The 19,528-nt window shown below is 53.9% G+C and overlaps 1 protein-coding gene across 2 annotated transcripts in view; it reads right to left on the reverse strand.

The window, feature by feature from the left end:
• Positions 1–19,528, reverse strand: part of FBXO42 (F-box protein 42) — a 45,958-nt gene that overhangs the window by 22,975 nt on the left and 3,455 nt on the right. The window contains exons 2-4 of one of the 2 annotated variants that reach the window (XM_051773486.1): positions 7,576–7,839; positions 4,898–5,014; positions 15–149 (exon numbers count right to left, since the gene is read on the reverse strand). In XM_051773486.1, the coding sequence (XP_051629446.1) occupies positions 15–149; positions 4,898–5,014; positions 7,576–7,825 (502 nt within the window). In that variant the 5' untranslated portion in view covers positions 7,826–7,839. Of the gene's footprint in view, positions 1–14; positions 150–4,897; positions 5,015–7,575; positions 7,843–19,528 lie in introns of both variants that reach the window. The other variant, XM_051773485.1, reaches the window with a different exon arrangement.

Here is a 19,528-nt window from a genome sequence, read left to right on the forward strand (position 1 = left end):
CTGGCACGTCTCACCTGATGCCAGGGGCCGGATCCACTCCTTGCTGTTGAGGTCGAGTCTCCAGAGGTCGTTGAAGGCGGCGTTGCAGCTGCTCTGGGTGCAGCCCCCGAACACGTACATGGACTGGTTGGGGTCGTAGTAACACGCACCTGGAATGGCAAAGGGGGCTGTGAGCACAGCTGGAGCAGCAAACAGGGCTGTGAGCACAGCTGGAACAGCAAACACAACCATCAGCACAGCTGGAATTGGCAAAGGGGGCTGTGAGCACAGCTGGAACAGCAAACAGGGCTGTGAGCACAGCTGGAACAGCAAACACTACCATCGGCACAGCTGGAATGGCAAACACAGCCATCAGCACAGCTGGCACTGCCCTGCTCTGGGGGGTGTTGGTGTCCCAGGGTTTGGCAGAGGGGGTTTAGGGGGTGGGTTGTGAGAAGCTGCCAGAAGCTTCCCCCATTCCCCCAATTCCAGCTGCTCCAGGACGGACCCGCCGCTGGCCAAGGCTGAGCCCAGCAGGGATGGTGGGAACCCCTCTGGGATAACACAGCTAAGGAGGAAAAGGTTCTTGTGCAGATGGAATCGAGTGCAGAGAGGAGAGGAACGGGAATGTGTGAGAGGAACAGCTCTGCAGAGCCCAGGGCAGGGCAGGAGCAGGGGCAGGAGCTGCTCCAGGGGCCAGAGCTGGGATTCCCCTGAGATTCCATGGGGAAGCCCAGGGAGAGGCAGCTGAGTCCCTGCAGCCCAGAGAGAGCCAGGATGGATCATGGATCCACCTGCAGCCCAGGATGGATCATGGATCCACCTATAGCCCAGGGAGAGCCAGGATGGATCATGGATCCAGCTGCAGCCTGGGGAGGAGCCCACGGGGAGCAGGGGGATGCCCAGGACAGGCTGTGACCCCGTGGGAAGCCCAGGCTGGAGCAGGGTCCTGGCAGGATCCTTGGATCCCTGGGAAGAGGTTTCCTGGAGGGACTTGTGGGGACCCGTGTTGGAGCAGTTCCTGAAGGACTGACCCCATGGAAAAGTGACCCCCGTGGCAGCAGCTCCTGGAGAACTGTTGCCATGGGATGGACTCAGGCTGGAGGAGTCCCTGGGGAACTGTCTCCGTGGGAAGGACCCCAGGGAGCAGGGGAAGGGCTCCGACTGCTCTCCCTGAGCAGGGGCAGGAACAACGTGGGATGGACCGACCCGACCCCATTCCCGAATCCCTGCGCCGCCGGAGGGAGGAGGGAGAGCTGGGGAAGGAGGGAGGGGGAAGTGGTTTTTAGGGTGGGTTTCACTTCTCATTGTCCTGCTCTGCTTTTGTCAGCAATAATCCAATTCCTGTCCCCAGTCTGGGTCTGGTTCCCAGGAGGTGACGGGGGAGGGATCTCTCCCACTCCTGATCCCGGCCCAGGAACCTTGGATGTGTTTTGTCTCCCTGTCCAGCTGCAGAGGTTTGGAGGTGCCTGTTCCCAGCAGGGTCACCCCAGGGTGATACCCCAACATCATTGGCTTTTCCTCCTGGATTCCACCCAGGACAAAAGCAGCCAGGCTGCCCTGACTCCATAAACCCTGGGCTGGCTCAGGGTTCTCCCTGGCCAGGGGAAAGCCAGAAGAACCTTCCAAGAGGATTATCCCCTCAAGCAGAGCTGCTCCTGAAGAGCAGAGAAAAGTGCCTTAGAAGCTTGTAATTAATTAGATTAGCTCTGATTAAGGTTCTCAGCTCACTGACCCTCCCTAAGCTGCTTCATAAAGTTTATAGGGTCACTGAATCACACCTCAGGCCCTGTTGGTTAATTCTCCTTTCCCAGGGCCTCCCCACCCTCTCAGGGAAGGATTTATTCCCAATATCCCATCTAAATTTCCCCTCTTTTAGTTTAAAACCATTCCCCCTTGCTCTGTCCCTCCATCCCTTGTCCAAAGTCCCTCTGTAGCTTTCCTGGAGCCCCTTTAGGCTTCTTTCCTGGAGCCTTCTCTCTTCCAGGCTGGACACCCCCATCTGTCACCCTGTCTCCTCCTATCTCCAGATCTATCCATACATCCATCTCCTCATTCCCTAAAATACCATTTCCCTGCCCCTTGCAGTGCAGGGACCAAGCACAGCCAAAAATCAGCCAAAAATTGAGGCAGGCTGGGTGCTGAGAGGAGCTGCAGCTCTGCTGGAAAAGCAGCTCATCCTGTAAAACAAACATTCCAGCTTTTCCCACTCCCTCCAGACCGGTTTGTGAACCCATTAATTGCTTTAATTACTCCTCCCAGCGGTGCAGAACCCCAGACTGAGTGGAACCCAAACGAATCAACTGAGCGTTTCTGATCAGTCACTCCCCCAGCAGAGGATCGATATTCCTGGCACAGCATTCCCAGGCTGCATTCCTGAGCCTCCTGACAGGCTTTGCCGACTCTGGGCAGTGATGTCACCCTGTGAGTCACTGCCCTGTATGAACTGGCAGGTTCTGACCTCGGGGACAGGAAAGAATCCGGTGGTTGCTGCAAACATTGACCTGATTTTTAAAAAACCCCAGATACAGAGCATTTCTACCCCTAAACCTGTGCACTGAGACCTAAGAAATCAGCATTACTGATGTTTCCTGTCCTGCAGCTTCAGTCCAATCCTTTGGAAAAGCTCATCCATAGTCATCAGCTGTGTGATCCCTGCTCCTGCCCTCGGCAGGACCTTCCGCTCCTTATTCCTTAGCAAACAGTTTTTCTGGATCCCTTCAGGACGGAGAGCAGACACAGTGACCTCTAACTGCTTAAAATTCCCTCCCTGGTCCTTTGATGCTCCCGGGATAGTTCTAACAATTCTTGGAAGAGACACAGAGCCCCTTTGACGGCACCGCTGGCTTCCAGCGGCTCGTGCCTGGGCCATGACGTCTTCCCACAAAAACTGGCAATCACTCATCCCTAAAAAACGGCTTTGGGAGCCCTCCCTCTCCAAATGTCCTGTTTCCTTCACCTCAGCTCACCACACCTTGGGATTCCAGGCGGGAGTTCAGAGATTCACTCCGAACTGCTGGAATTAAGGGTTTGTGGCTGGGGTTTAACGCTGGAATCCACCCCCAAACAGGGAATGTCCCCCAGGGAAAGCAGGGGCTGAGGGTCTGGGGGGCTGCTCCCAACCCCAGGCCTTTCAGCCAGTAAACAAGTGAATCCAGACCAGCTGTGGGCACACAAGGGGCATCAATAACCTTCCAGAGGGGCCGAGCACAGCCCGGCTGTGGCACGGAGCAAGGCTGACATGGAGAGAGGCTGACACGGATGCCACGCTCCAGGGGCACTGCATTTAGGGACACAGCTCACTTGGGGCCAAGTGCAACAGCAGCACACCTGGAGCAAGCCCATGATGGGCAGCAGGAGAAATTAAAGGAGCAGTTCTGAGCCTTTTCCAGGGAATTTCTACCCGGCCTGAGCACTCCCCAGTACAAAAACGCTGCTCAGACTGAGGGGAAATAGTGGAAATCTTGAAGTCAGTAATAAGAACTTCACTAACATGGCTGCTTAAAAATGAGGGATGAACTGTGGTGCCTTTTTTATCCTTCAGGAAGACAAGGAATTCTTGGAGGAGCACAGTGACTTCACCACAGTTTCCCACAGCGTCTCCTGGACTTGTCTTGGCAGGAGGCTGAGCGAGGGTTGCTTCATAAATGATTGCTTGGGAAGATGAAAATGTGATGCCTGATTGCTCTTGGAATTGCAGGGCTTGCTCCAGTGTTTGCTTTTCCTTAGAAAAATGGAATTTGCTCCGTGACAGAGCTGCCTCCCCGGGGGCTCAGACCCAGCGCCAGAGCCATGGGACAGAAATTTGGTCATGGTTTTTGGCAGCTCGATGCCACTGTGCTACAAAGAATAAGCTTTATTTCAGTATCTTTCCCTCAAAGATACTTTATTTAAGTATCTTTTCCCTTTTTGTTCCCTTCCAGAAACTGGGAAGCAGGGGAAGAATTCAGCCCCATGTTCAGCAGCGCTGCCAACTGAATCGCTCGCTCCCATCCCCAAACGCTCCAGCAGCTCCAGTTCACTCGGAATCCAGCACAGTCAGCCCCTTCCCAGATTTCCTCACAGATGCACAGGATCTGTGCAAGCAGCTAGTGAACACCCCTGAGTGCTGCACTTCCCTAAACTCAGACAGGAATGACTCAAGTCCAGTGGCAAAGGGGACACAAAGCTCAGGCTCCAATCCCGAGGCACCGCTGGGACCCTCCGGACAAGGAGGACCCGGAGGGGCTGGAGCGTGTGCAGGGAAGGGAAGGGAGCTGGGAAGGGGCTGGAGCAGCAGGAGAGCTGAGGGAGCTGGGGGGGCTCAGCCTGGAGAAAAGGAGGCTCGGGGGGACCTTCTGGCTCTGCAACCCCCTGACAGGAGGGGGGAGCTGGGGGGGGTCGGGCTCTGCTCCCAGGGAACAAGGGACAGGAGGAGAGGGAACGGCCTCCAGCTGTGCCAGGGGAGGTTTAGATTGGATATTGGGAAAATTCCTTCCTGGAAAGGGTGGTCAGGCACTGGCAGGGGCTGCCCAGGCAGGTGGTGGAGTCCCCACCCCTGGAAGTGCTCAGAAAACGTGTGGATGTGGCACCTGGGGACACGTTTGGGGGTGACCTAGTTAACAGCTGACTGTGAGATCTTGGAGGGCTTTTCCAACCTTAATCCTAAGAAGGGGAGCTGCAAAAAGATCCCTGTACATTAAACAGGCACAAACAGAGAGCCCCAATCCCAGCCCAGCTCCACCAACACTTCCTGGGATCAGCAGGCCCACAGCCACGACCAGCAGCTCCCAAATCCCTGTTCTTGTGTAAAGTGCTGGAATTCCCACAGTGACGGGCACGTGTGGCACTGCCACATCCCGAGGGATGCAGTGGGAACCCCCTGGATGCAGTTTCCCCCCCAAAGGAGGGGACAGAGCTGTCCCCAGCAGGTACTCACTGTGTGAGAAGCGCTGGGTGATGGGGGTGCCGGGATAGGGATAAGTGCGACTCTCCCACTGGATGTTCCCTTCTTGCACTGCCTTGATGAACCCGTGGTAACACTGATGGGCCACACCTGGGGAGGAAGGCACACTGTCAGCAAAGTGTGGGACATGGCAGGGACAAACTGTGCCTGCACAGCCCCAGCAGCCCCAGAGAAGCCCTGCACTGAGGGGACAAACACGCCGGGAACTGGAGGAGGAGAGGGAATAAAGGAAAGGGACTCTGGAAACGTGGAGATCAGCAACACTCACTGACCCAGGTCATGACATCCCCAGAGCTCCAGCTTGGGAAGCAGAGCCTTGGTGAAAGGCAGGAAGCCCACGGGATACTCTGCAGAGCTCCCAGCCCGCTCTGCCGCCCCACAATCCTGGTGCTCCCTCATCCCACCCCGAGGAGCAGCTTCCCTTCCCTTCAGGAGCCTCAGGGGACAAAGGATAATCAGTTTTTGGACTGTGGATGCACATTATGTCCAGGGAATGCTCATTTCCACACACCACAAAAAGTCCTCTCTCCAAACTCTGGCGGAGGAGCCACATCCTCACCTGGGAAAAAACATTCCAGGAGTGGGGAAGGACCAGCCCTGGCTGGGCTGGGACAGAAAGGGCTTGAATTGCACTTGGCAATCAGGAGCTCCACGGGAATTTGGGTCTCCAACCTGCTCCAGACTCTCCCTCATCCTTTGGAGCTGCTCATTCCACGTGCCAGCAGCTCCCTGGGAGCACCGGGGGGCCTTCAGGGAGATACTCAGACTTCCAGGCTTATTCTCTCCCCCACTTCAAATAAAACTCCTCTCCCATCAGACAGACAGGTTTGATAATAAGCATGATGCTGTTCTCCTTGAAAAAGATTGGTGAGGAGACATCAGGGACAAAAATCAGCATGAAAAGATTCCTCCTCAGCTGTGTGAGGAAGTGGATTTAGCTGGGAACAGGCTCCTCATGGAGCTGCCAGGATTTCTGTTGGGGAACAGGGATGAGGGGCTGCTCCCTGTGGAGAGAAAAGGCTCTGGAGAAGGTTTGTGGCAGCAGCAGCTCAGCAGATGCTCGGTGGCACCTGCACTGAGGATGCCACAACTGCCAAGAGCTTTTCCCCCAAGGATTTGCTTCCTGACAGGCCAGGAACACCCCCAGCAAGAAATCCCACTCCAGGATATAAAGCAGGAAGGGTTTTTTTAATAAAAAAATCCAGCCCAGGGTCCTCAAGGAGCTGATTCCCGAGAATCACACGGGAACGTGAGCCATAGGATTTCCCAGCAGCTGTGTCCTGGCAAACAGGAAAACTGAGGCAGGAGAGAACAAATCCACTGTTCCCCCTGAGTGACCTCGCTGGGCACAGCTCACAGGTGGGAATTCACTCCCTTTTTGGCTGGAATTGCCCCAGAGTGGCCCAGCCCCCCTGGGACTGAGCCTGGAGCCACGCTGGGCCTCGGGATGCTCGCCCCCCCCTGCTCCAGGGCTGCTTCCCACAGTTTGGGCTGAATCCCAGGTGTTTGGCCATTCCAGCTGCATCCTTTGCAGCTCCTAAGGCTGCTCCAGGAACCAGCCAAGGAAAGGCCAGCACTTGGAAAAGACCTTTCCACAGGGGTGTGGGCTGTTGGTGCCCCAAAATTATGCAAAAAAGAGTAACTTTGGGCAGTGCTCCTGTTTTTAACCTTCTTCCTGTTAAACTCTGGGCAAAGTGGGAAATGCCTGGAATCTGAGCAATGCTTCCAGGTGTGCAGAGTCCACAAACGAGCCACCACCCCACACAACTGCCAAAGGCATCCTGGCTCCACGTTTTCCAGAAGAAACGAGTTCCCCTCGTGCGGTTAAATCCCAGCGGATTTACCTGTGGTCTCTCCTTAAACTCCTTGGTTTTTAAATGAAGCTTGTGATTGAAGTGTCAGAATCACAACAGGAATCACACAGTGCATTCAAACAAAGGGAAGCAGAGGGTTTTGTTTGGATCCTCGTCCAACTTTCCCTCCTTATTTGCTGTATCATCCACATGCAGCATTAAAATATCCCCCCGAGGCTTTGGCAGGAGGCAGAGTGCAGGATCTGTGGCTCAGGGCTGCTCTTTCAGGAAGTGTGAATATGCATTAATGTAGGTTTGATATCCCACTGATCCCCTGCAGAGCTGCAGGAACCAGGCACGGGGCTGTTCCAGCTGGGAGCAGCAGCTCTGGGAATGCTCAGGACAGAGCAAGAGGCCAACATAGAGCCAACGTTAGACATGGGACACTGGGAATGGGGCTGGGATGCAAAGCCACCACCGGGAGCATCCCGGTGCAGCAAATGGAGGGGCTCTGTCCTGGGCTTTGGGGGTTTTGGGGTGGAAGGGACCTCAAAGCTCATCCATTCCCATGCCCTGCCATGGGTGGAAGCTCCCACTATCCCAGGTGGCTCCAGGCCCCATCCAACCTGGCTTTGGACAGCTCCAGAGGGGTGGGGGGATCACACCCTCCACGGGTTTCACACCCCAAAAGGGGCTGAGGGTTCAGTTCTGCACCATCCCACTGCCCTGGGCACAGCCAGGACCCGAGGGCTGGGGGGCTGTGCTGGGATTCTCCAGGAGTCAGACCCCAGAGTTTGAGGGGAAAGCAAGAGCTGAGGCTCAGCCAGAGGCAGGCCCCCAACCCCCTGCCCTGCCCACCTTTGATCAGCCGGTACCACTGCTTGCACACCAGGGCGGCGGTTTTGTGCTCCTGGTAGGGAGACAGGAAGGACAGGATGTATTCCAGCACCTCCTCCGGCAGCTCCAGCATGGATCTGCTGTGCCTGCTCTCCTCCAGCTCCAGCTCGGCCTGGGGCTCCTCCTCCTGCTCCATCGTCCCCTCGGCCGCGGCGTCCTCGGCGTCCACGGCCATGAACCCATCGTCCTCACTGTCCGAGGAGCTGGCCATGGCATCCCACTCCACTGCTGAACGGGGAAAACGGGACAAGGGGGGTCACAGGAGAACTGGGAGCACCAGGAATACACCTGCAAGGGTTCACATTCACACCACAGAGCTCGGTCAAGCTCTGCCACCACAAACACCTGGGGCAGGACGGGGGTGCAGAGCCTGGGAGGGGGGGGAGAGGGGTTGGGAACTCCGGGGTGTGCAAAGCTTTGGAGATGGGTTGGGAACTCTGGGGTGTGCAGAGCCTGGGAGATGGGTTGGGAACTCCGGGGTGTGCAAAGCTTTGGAGATGGGTTGGGAACTCCAGGGTGTGCAGAGCCTGGGAGATGGGTTGGGAACTCCGGGGTTTCCAAAGCTTTGGAGATAGTTTAGGAACTCCTGGGTTTTGCAAACCTTTGGAGATGGTTTAGGAACTCCTGGGTTTGCAAAGCTTTGGAGAAGGTTGGGGAGAGGGTTTAGGAACATGTGGGTTTGCAAAGCTTTGGAGATGGTTTAGGAACTCCTGGGTTTGCAAAGCTTTGGAGATGGTTTAGGAACAGTTGGGTTTTGCAGGAGCAGGGTGAAGATGGTTTAGGAACTCCCTGGTTTTGCAAAGCTTTGGAGATGGTTTAGGAACTCCCAGGTTTGCAAAGCTTTGGAGAGGTGGGAGATGGTTTAGGAACAGTGACCTTCCCACCCCTGGGAAAGCAGTTTTGCCACCGAGCCTGTTTTACCCCAAACTTCCCGGGGGATAATTCCCAGTCCCATTTTCCTTCAACACTCCCCTTTCCCTTGGTTTTTTTTGCACACAGTTCCTGCTGGCAGCAGGTGAGGACAGCAAATCCCTGGGATTTATGGAAGGCTGGGGGATCAAAGGTTGTGCCTCCAGCTCTCCAGGACATCTCAAGTATAAGGTAACGGACTGATGACAGAAACACCTCATCCCATAAATCCACCTTAACCAGGGGCACGTGGCACAGGGGGGGCTAAATCCATGGCTGGAAAACAAATCCCTCGACCTTATTTCCCAGGAAGCTGCCAACCCGTTTTGGCTCCTTGGCAATAAATAAATAAATACTCTGATATACAAATATCCTGATAAATTAACCACATCAAACCATACAAATGTGATTTATAAACATGGGTTATTTATCAGGATAAATATAAATACGGGATGCAGACCCACCAGCAGCAAGCCCAGGAATCAATCCCACTCCTTGAGAGGGAAGACAAGACACAGCTTTTTCCCAACATACTTCAAGACAAGAACATTATTATCATTTTTACCAAACTCTCACTATCACAGAAAATCCTGGAAGGAACTTTAGTTATTCAGTGTCATGGTTTATTTATCAGGATAAATATCCTGACACTAAAATATCCTGATAAATAAACCTCATTAACCCCATAAATGTGGATTATGAACCTGATTTATAAATGTGGTTTATAACACTGATTTTATAAACATGATTTATCAGGATATTTATCCTGATAAATAAATCTCATTATGAACCTGATTTATAAATGTGGCCTGTAAATGAAATTTATCAGGATAAATATCCCAATATCTAAATATCCTGATAAATAAAACCCACGAAACCCCATAAACATGGATTACAAACCTGATTAAAACCATGTTTATTTATCAGGAACCACCTAAGCTGTTGTTACAACCTTCCAGCCACATCCAGGGTTTTCCCATCCCGGCACAGCCGGAGTGGAGGAGCCATGGGAATGGCAGACAGAGTGGGGAAGCTTCCCATGCCAACTAATTGCAGGAAAATGCCATGTGACAGCACCAGCCACCGCTTCTGTCAGGTTCCCTGAGGAAGCAGCTCTGGAAAACCCCCGGGGCTGCCACTCTTTGGGAGCAGCCCCGGCAGGATCCCCTCCGAGCTCCCATCCGTGCTCCCACGCCAGGAATCCCCCTGGAGCCGACGCGGTGACAGGAGAGGCTGGAACCAAACACTCTGACATGGGAGCTGCTGCCAGGAAACCTCCTTACACAGCACATTCCCAGGCACTGAGGAATGGAAAACGGGGAAAAACAAAAGGGAACTGGAGCTGGGCTAAAAAAGAATGGAAAACCAGCGGGTTGGGGCTTTTCCAAGCAAAAGCACCCCCGGGTGTGCTGCTCTCCAGCCTGGGAATGGCCTCGGGATGGAGGCTGGCTGTGGCCAGCAAGGCTGGAGGCAGGTGGTCATTCCCTATCCGGAATTTCCCAGCCTGGGAAAACAGGGCAGCACAGTCCCCCAGGAGGTGCTTCCCACCCCAAAACCACCCCGGATCCCGGGCAGCAGGGGTTTGCTCCAGCTCAGGGACAATGGGATTCTGGGATGACGATGCCAAGTGGGTTGTTAACACCATGTGTGATCCCGACAGCTTTTATTTGTCCCTTAAATCCTTATCCCATTCCTGCTGGAGAAGTGCAGGAATGAACACCCACTGGAAAGAGGGCTTTTCCAACCATTAAATCCCAATTCCAACTCTCTGGAGCCAGCTCAGGAACAACACAGCACAGCAGGCTGGTCACAGGCACGGAACAACTCGGAAAAGCATCTCCCAGGCTGATTTTAGCTAATTGAGCTGATTTTGGGAGGAGCAGGGAAACCCCTCGATCCCTGGAGCAGCAGATCCATGGATGGGGAAGCTCCACTGAGCTCTGTCAGCTCTTACCAAGCTCATAAATATTCCAAAGCACCCACTCTGCTGAATCCTAAATGTTTGAGCACAGGGAATGACCATTCCAGGAGTTTTCACACCCCCACTGGTGTTTTCCTTAAGGGAAACAAGACCAGCAATAAACTCAGCTGCCAAAAGGCAACTTGCTGCCAAAATAACCCTTCGGGCTCGACCTGGCCCGGAGGCACGTTTTGGTTGGAATGGGCTGGGAATAACCAGCCCTGGATTGCCAAGTCCCACACCCCTGCTCCAGTACAGGAAAAGGAAAAGGAATCCCAGTAGGAAAGAGCTCAAGCCTCCCAGCCAGCTCCAGTTCAGCACACCCATGGCAGAAAATCCCCCTCCTGTGCTGAGCTATCCCAAGAGCAGAGCTGTGCTCCTGCGTTTCGGGGGATGCCAGAGGTGCTCTCTCCCTGCTCCAGGTGCTCCCTGCCAGGCTGCAGATTGGAAGTGAATCTCTGAGCACTCAGAAAGCTGCAATAAAGGGATTGCAGCAGTTGTGCCCCATCCAAAAGTACCTGCAATCCAGGTAATTCTGGGATGGATCCCAGAGCCCTGCACTTGGATTGATCGCTGCCAAGCCCAATACAACCCCCCCAGACATCCCGTTCTGCACCCTGGTCCTGGAGGAATGCCATCAGATTCCAGCAGGAGAACATTTCAGGAATCAGCCTAAAGTCAGAGCAAGGAGGAATTGCTTCAAATAACTCGTCAGGAAAAGCTGGAAGGGCAATGGAATGGAGCCGTGCCGGCACCGCTGGAATTTGCCTGCCCCCTCCTAAAAGCTGCCTCTCTGCCAGCTGGCAAAACATTCCATAAACCTTTTCCTCCTTCCAGAGCACTTCAATTTTCCCTCTCCCCCCTCCTGAAATTAGTTAAGAACCTGCTGTTTATTCCACTTAATAATTACCCGGAACAAACAGCCGAGGAATATTAAATGCAGGCAAAAATCACCCCACTGGGCTGAAGCCAAACCTGCTCCTGCAAATCCCCTCCTGATCCCAGAAGGTTTTCCTACCTGCAGGCAGCATTCCCAGCCCCGTGGACCCCGGATCTCAGGCGTGGGTGGCACTGGGGGTTCCCATCCCGAGCTGCCTCCTCTTCTCCCAACTTCCAGCTGCTTTAGGAAGTGTCAGAACCCGCAGGGCTTTTGACCTTCCCTTTTTTTTACCGTCAACAGGATTTTAAGGGAAAAAAAACAAAGGGAAAAAAGGCCTCCAAGGGAAAGTTGTTGAATGAAAATGAGGGGCTGAGCCAGAGCCCTGAGTCAGAGCTCGTTTCCACACGCCACAAAAAGTCCTCTCTCCAAACACTGGCGGAGGAGCCGTGTCCTCACCTGGGAAAAAACATTCCAGGGGTGGGGAAGGACCAGCCCTGGCTGGGCTGGGACAGAAAAGGCTTGAATTGCACTTGGCAATCAGGAGCTCCACAGGAATTCGGGTCTCCAACCTGCTCCAGACTCTCCCTCATCCCTTGGAGCTGCTCATCCCACGTGCCAGCAGCTCCCTGGGAGCACCGGGGGACACTGAGACCTTCCAGGCTGATTCTCTTCCCCAGGTTAAATTAAAACCCTCTTCCACCAGACAGATGTGTTAGCTTGTAAAGTTGTGTTCCTTGAGGAAATTCCTATGGCAAGGTAAAGTTCCTGCCTGGGAAGGGTGATTTCCCTGGAATTTCAGTGCCTCCCCAGCAGTGCCATCACGGATTCCAAGGGCAGCTTTCCCTGCTCCTGCTGGTTCTGTCCTACAGGACCTGAGACCATTTTTAGGGAGAGAAGAAGAAAATCCAGCACTGTTTCCTAGGAGGAGCACGGTATTTTATACAGGCAACAGCACAGGGAGTGAAAGACCCGTGGGAACTGTGGGATTTGGGATATCACCACTGAATAGGATGATATTTCCAGTCCCAAAACCTGCACCAGACGGAGAAGATCCTTTGGAAAATCAAAAGGAAAACAAAGCAGATTTTAGTCAAAAAAAGAAAACAAAGCCTCTGGGAATGTCTGGGATGAGCAATATCCTGTCTGTGCTGCTGGAGAATCACCCAGAGGAGTGAGACCTCGGGAATACCAGCCCTTGGGAATACCAGCCCTTAGAAATACCAGCCCTCGGGAATACCAGCACACGGGGTCTCCTTATCCCTGCAAACCAGGCAATTCCAAGCCCCTGGAAAAAGAGCTTTTCCTTTTTTTTTTTTACCCTTTTCAACAGGAAATTGGTCTTTTTTTTCCCTGTCATATAAATCTTTGCTTCACCCAGGAAAATTAAGGACACTGAAATTCCATTCCCAAGGTTGAAAATTCCAATATTTCTCTCCCAGCACCAACTCCCTGTGTGTTAAAACAGCGTTTTTAGAGGCTCCAGAGACAAATTCCAAAGGCCACGACTTCATTTTACACTGGAACAGCAGCATTGCAGCTGGATTTTGATTGGTAATAAAAAGGTATAAAATTCCCAGGAATTCCTCCCTCCCCAGGGATGAGCCAACACTCAGCTACTCCAGATTCCTGCTCATTTTTTTCCAGGCTTTCAGAAAAAAAAATAAATGGTAATATAACATCACCCAGCAGCATTTCCTGCACAAACAGCACAGCAACCCGGACAGAAATCCTGCTGGATCTGTGTTCCCACAAAATCAAAGGAGAAGGAAGATGGGGAGGTTTATTCCAGGATAATTTATTGGAATACCAACCAGGGGGCTGGTGTTTGATGTTGGAGGAGGGTTCGTAAAAACAAGGGGGGGCAGCAGTTTAATGACCCCACACTTGAGGTGTCCCTGGGAAATGTGTCATTCCAAGAACAATAATATGAATATTATTATTAAATGATAACAGGACAAAGCCTCAGAATTGGCCCCAAAGCTTAATCAAATATTAACAGTAAATATTAATAATAGTAACTATTAATAAAACCACACCAAAAAGAAAAGGCTCCAAGACAATCCTTAAACATCCTGCAATCCTGGAACATTCCTGCCAAATGCTGCTAAAAAAGCCCAAACCTCCACCATCCAGCAGCCCCTGCGTTTGTTGTGGATGCATTTGGAGACTTCCCAATTTTTTGGGACAATATTATGACCCTTCAAACAGCTTCATTGGTTTAAAAGCTGCCCAAATGGGGCCTGAGGAGCCCTGGCAGCGAAGGGCAGCCGCTCAGTGGGTCGGTTTGCCCGCGGGATTCCTCCCCTCTCCCGAAATCCCCCCCGGTTTTGCAGGGAATGGGGAGTGTTTGGGCTCACACGCTCCCTCTGCCGGCTCCCGGCGAGCCCTTAATTCCCATTGTCCTCACCTAAACTTTTCCCAGTGCAATCCTGGTTCACCTGAAAACCAAGGCAAACCACGGGATAATCCCTAAACAAGCAAATCAAAGGCTTGGAGGCTGGAAAAAGAGATTTTTCCAAGGAAAAGGGCAGCTGCTCCTCCTGGAACACCCGCTGTCAGAGGATAAACTTGGAACAGAAGCTCCTTGGGTAAAAACATCCCAAGGGATTTATCCAAACTTGCCCGAGATGATTCATTGGCAAGAATTCCCGCTCACCAGGAGATCCTGGGAATAACTGTCACCTCTTCCTTTGTTAAGAGACCACGGGAGCTCTGGAGCTCTTGGACGGGCCCTTGGAAAGCTGCAGATTCCGAGGGTAGCCTGGAAAAGCAGCCCAGCATTCCTTATGTTCCACATCTCCGACCTCCCAGAGCCACCAAACCCGGTTCACCCACAAAGGGAGGGGATTCAGAACGGAGCCACGAGGCAAACATAGGGGACCGGCCCAAATCCCCATGGAAAACGAGCCTGGAAACACAACTCCTGGAATTTCCACCCTGCATTCCCATCCTGCCCGGTGCCCGTTCCCGAGTTCAAACTGCCCCGGCGGGATAACGGAATGAAAAGCCAGGAAGTATCTCAGGGAAGGGTTCGGTGACAGAAGCAGAGGCATCCAAACATACTGGGAGACTTCATTCCTGATTTTCTGACAGGCTGCATCGTGGGGTTATTTTGTACAAAATCCAAGCTTTTCTTTGCACAGATGAATCCCAACAGCTGCTCCCGGCCCAATTCCCACCCGGAGGGACCTGCATTCCCGAGGTGCCCCCGTGTCCAGCAAACAGGGAAAGCAGGTGTCAGAGCCCACCTGGCCTTGACTTCCTTGGCTGGGAAAGCCCTGGATCACATCCACCCCCTCCAGCTGAGCAGGCAGCTGGGAAAGCTGGGAAAGCAGGAAAATGGCATTTCCTACACAGGCACACTCGGGATGGGGGGTCGGACCTTTGCATCCTCCCTCTCCAGGATTTGGAGCTTCTTCCCTCTCCCTCTCCCATCACAGGGTCTTTCCTTTCCTGTCTTAGGAAACCTGGGGGAACTAAGGATCGTGGAATCATGGAATGGGTTGGGAGGAACCTTAAAGCCCATCCAGTGCCACCCCCTGCCATGGGCAGGGACACCTTCCACCAGCCCAGGTTGCTCCAAGCCCCGTCCAACCTGGCCTTGGACACTCCCAGGGATGGGGCAGCCACAGCTTCTCTGGGCAACCTGTGCCAGGGCCTCCCCACCCTCACAGGGAGGAATTCCTTCCCAATATCCCATCCCTTTTAGATCCTAGAGTAGGATCTTTGAGACCTTCCTGCTCCTGAATAAGGCAGAGAGGGGCAACGGGACCAAGAACTAGTGGGAGAAGGGAAGCAAATTGCACGAGTCTTGTTCCCAAAAACCCATCGAGGGACGGACACACGACTTCCTTCAGAACTCCCAGCACTTCCAGAGGCTCAGTCAGCACTAACACCCCACTGTGGTGCTGTCCATGGAATCCAGGCAATCCCTTGTGAGACAACCAGTCAGGATTTAGGTTTCCAGCACTGCTGCAAAGCTCAGGTCCAGTGTTTCTCGGTGGGAAGGGAGGAGGGAGTGTCAGTGCCCGGGAAAGGAAGCCAAGGAACCGCCAAGGTCCAGGTTCCCAGGGTACAACTCCCAGTGTGGCTCCTGCTCAAGCCTCTGGTTCCCCCCACAGCATGGCCTTGGGCAGCACATGAGCACCAATCATGGAGCCAGGGAATTGTTGAGGTTGGAAGAGCCCTCCAAGACCATCGAGTCCAGCTATTCCCCAGCACTGCTGTGGTCACCCTAAACATGTCCCCAGGGGCCACAGCCGCGGGTTTTTTAAATCCCTCCAGGGCTGGGGACTCCACCACCTGCCTGGGCAGCTGTGCCAGTGCCTGACCACCCTTTCCAGGAAGGAATTTTCCCAATATCCAATCTAAACCTCCCCTGGCACAGCTGGAGGCCGTTCCCTCTCCTCCTGTCCCTTGTTCCCTGGGAGCAGAGCCCGACCCCCCCCGGCTCCCCCCTCCTGTCAGGGGGTTGCAGAGCCAGAAGGTCCCCCCTGAGCCTCCTTTTCTCCAGGCTGAGCCCCCCCAGCTCCCTCAGCTCTCCTGCTGCTCCAGCCCCTTCCCAGCTCCCTTCCCTTCCCTGCACACGCTCCAGCCCCTCTGTGTCCGGAGGGTCCCAGCGGTGCCCCTGGGGCTGGAGGTGCCCCACCAGCCTCCCACCCCACTGGCACAGCCGGGATCGTGTCCAGCTGCTGCCACTGGCCAAGGAGGATTGGGAAGGGAGGACTTGCCACTTTTCCAACCCAAATTCACCGGTCCCAACGTCCCTCTGTGCACTGCGGAACACAGTGAGGAGCAGCCCAGGGACATTTCCCCTGCAGTGAGGCCGAGACCAAGGACCCTTCTGAGCCACAAAAACAGAAGGATACACTGGAAGAAAACACGTTTTGGTGCAGACTGGGCAGCCAAGGTTTAATTTCCATCGATTCCCCGAGCTCTCAGCTGGAATGCTGAGCGGGCAGCAGTGCTGAGGCAATGTTTTGTCAGCAGGCAGGACACCAGGATATCCAGTACCATCTCCACACGGATATTGCCAGGGGATGAGCACCACAAATGGTCTGTGTCCTGCTGATCCTGCCCACAGAGCCGTGTCTGACACATCAACCATGTCACTCACGGAGTCACAGCACAGACCTTCGTGTGCCACCTCCAAGCTCATCTGTGTCATTCCCAGTGGGAAGCCCTTGGTGGGAGCTGCCAACTCTGGCTGACCCAGCAGCACTGCCCAGGAGCAGGGCTGGTCCCACAAACGGGGGGTAAGGACAGGTTAATGTGTTTGTCAGACACTTTGCAACATTAAAGACATTTTCTCTCTCTCAATGTGGAACAAAAGGAGTTTCCACCCCACACACCAGCCCAGAAACCCCTCTGGCCATGGAGCACCAGGAGAACCTGCCCAACACATCCTGCCCTCACACATTCCAGCAGCTCAGGGCCAGGCTGGGAAGCACCACAGTGGGGATTAACCCCATTCTGCAGGTAAAGAAGAAAAGCTCCAAGAGGGTGAGGCCAAGCAAACCCTCCCCAGCACCGGGATTATGTCCCAGAGGTTTTTCTGGCTCCCTGACCTGGGCTGCTGCCTTTCCAGAGTTTAGACGGATGTGACAGGACAAGGGAATGGCTTCCCACTGCCAGAGGGCAGGGCTAGATGGGATACTGTGGAGGAATTCCTGGCTGTGAGGGTGGGCAGGCCCTGGCACAGGGTGCCCAGAGAAGCTGTGGCTGCCCCATCCCTGGGAGTGTCCAAGGCCAGGTTGGACGGGGCTTGGAGCAACCTGGGATAGTGGGAGGTGTCCCTGGCATGAACTGGATGATCCTTAAAGTCCCTTCCAACCCAGACCATTCCACTCATGCAAACACAGCAGGGTGATGGAAAGTGCAGCATTTCTGAAAAGCAAACCCAGAACTCAGCTCTTCCCTCGAGTCCTGTGGGAAGGGCTGGACTGTGCAAATTCAGAACGTGCCAGAATTCAGGGCTGGGCTTCTTCAGCAGAAAATATTAATTAGGGAGGGCAACCCCCCCCAGCAACCCCTGCAAGGTGCAGAGCACGGAGCTCTGGCTGTGCTGGGCAGGGTGGGGGAGAACCCAAGAGCCCGAAGGTCCGTGGGTGTGTTGGTGTTGGTGCAGGGCAGCACCAGGGGCTGGCACAGAGGGAAATCCTGGTTTTGAGGCAGGACTAACTCTGAGGCATCCCATCTCCCTGCTCAAACTGCCCATGGCAGCTCGGGCTGTGCAGCCTGGACAGTGGCTCTGATTGCATGGCCACAGGGAGCTGGGAGAGCTCTGTAAACACAGAGGATCCTGAGCTGGAAGAGACCCACGAGGATCATGGATCCAACCCCGGCCCTGCCCAGACACCCCAACAATCCCACCTGTCCCTCAGAGCACTGTCCAAACCCTCCTGGAGCTCTGGCAGCCTTGGGGCTGTGACACTGCCCTGGGGAGCCTGATCAGTGCCAACCACCCTCTGGGGGAAGAACCTTTCCCTGAGATCTATCCCAACCCCCCGGCACAGCAGCCATTCCCTGGGTCCTTCCCTGGGTCCTTCCCTGGGTCCTTCCCTGGGCACACAGGGATTGTTGCTGCCCCTTCACAAATGAGCACCCTGGGGGGGAGAATCCCAACCAGCTCCCAGCAAACTGTGAGGAACAGAGGATTCCCTTCAATCTCAGGAGGTGGAGCAGGTGGGAAGGATGAATTCTTTCCTCTTCGGTGATCCAAGGTGAGGAACAGCCCGGGGGTGGTGGTGACACAACCCTGGAATAAAACTGGAAGGATTGCTCCATGTCCTGTCCAAGCCCAGGCTTTACAGGATGAAGAAATGGGACTAAATCCCCAGGGAATGCCCACTCAGTGAGGTGTGAGGGGCTGGGAACAGCACCCACGAGCCACCCTGCAAACCCCCAAAACAACCGAGCCAGGACAGGAATATCCAACCCGGGAATTCCAGTGGGCACAGATTTCAGGAGTGTGACCCACCCCCAGGCTGGAGGAGGATTTGCTGCAGTTTCCACCCATTTGGAGAGTTTGCTCTTATTTTTTAATAGAGTTTTTTTGTTCCTCAGTCAAGGGGAAAGGAGAAGCACTGGATGTCAGGGATACACAGGTTATCCTCCCATCCTTTAAGTCATAGCTCAAGTCTGGTTGTTTAGTGAGGCCTAAAAACACTAAATATTCAATACTGGGAAAGAGACAACAACAACAAAACAAGGCAAATCCCCGTTATGTTAATGAGCAAACAAAATCCAAGGCAATGGTGTGGATTTCCAACCAATAGCAGCTTCCCAAAATCTCCGTTTGTTAAAATCCTGCCCCCCATCCATCACCCCGACTGGCATTGGACTGAGAACGGCACCCAAAGGGTTCAGGATTCTTTTCTAAAGCACAGATAAATCACTTGGATCACTGCAGGCTCTCCAGAGTGACACAACCCAGCAGGAATGGTTAATCTCTGTCACAGATCCCCTGATTTGAGAAGTTTTGGGATGGACAGTTCTTTCCACAGCAAAGTTTTGAATTTATGAGCTGTTTTTTACCCAGAAAACCCCAAATCACTCCTGAAACCAGAGATGATCTTCTGCCCACTGACACCTAACAGAGTGCTGGAATCCTGGAGTGGTTTGGGTGGGAATGCCCTTAAAGCCCATCCCATGCCCTGCCCTGGGCAGGGACACTTCCAGTGCACCACGTTGTTCCAAGTCCCGTCCAACAAGAAGCTCCACATAAATTCCAGCAGCTCCACCAACTTCCCTGAGTCCTTCAAAACCCAAATCACGACAAGCCCAAGACAAAACAGGCCAGGGAAAGGCTTCCAAGCGAGCTGGAAACACGGGAAGAGATCCGGCGGGTCGGGAGTGCCGATGCCAGGGGCTGAACTCCCCTAAGCAGGGGGAAAGGGGGATTTCCAGTCCCAAACGTCGCAGTCGGAGCTCAGGAAACAAAGACAAATCTCTGCAACATTTCCACAGGCACGGGGGAGCAAACACTGCCAGATTCCCGAGGGAAGGAGCCCTGATTTCTGCAGGTGGGATTTTCACGTGGATGTGTCACCGTGATCCGCTTTTATCCTGCAGTTCAAAAGGAATTCTGACCTGGATTCCTAAATTCCATCCAAAGCTGCTCATGGCAGCACAGCCCCAGCCTTGATACCGCCACTGACATCCCC

Source organism: Manacus candei, unplaced genomic scaffold, assembly GCF_025592945.1.
Source record: "Manacus candei isolate 608988 ecotype Guabito, Panama unplaced genomic scaffold, ASM2559294v1 h1tg000169l, whole genome shotgun sequence".
In the NCBI taxonomy this organism is placed as follows: Eukaryota; Metazoa; Chordata; class Aves; order Passeriformes; family Pipridae; genus Manacus; species Manacus candei.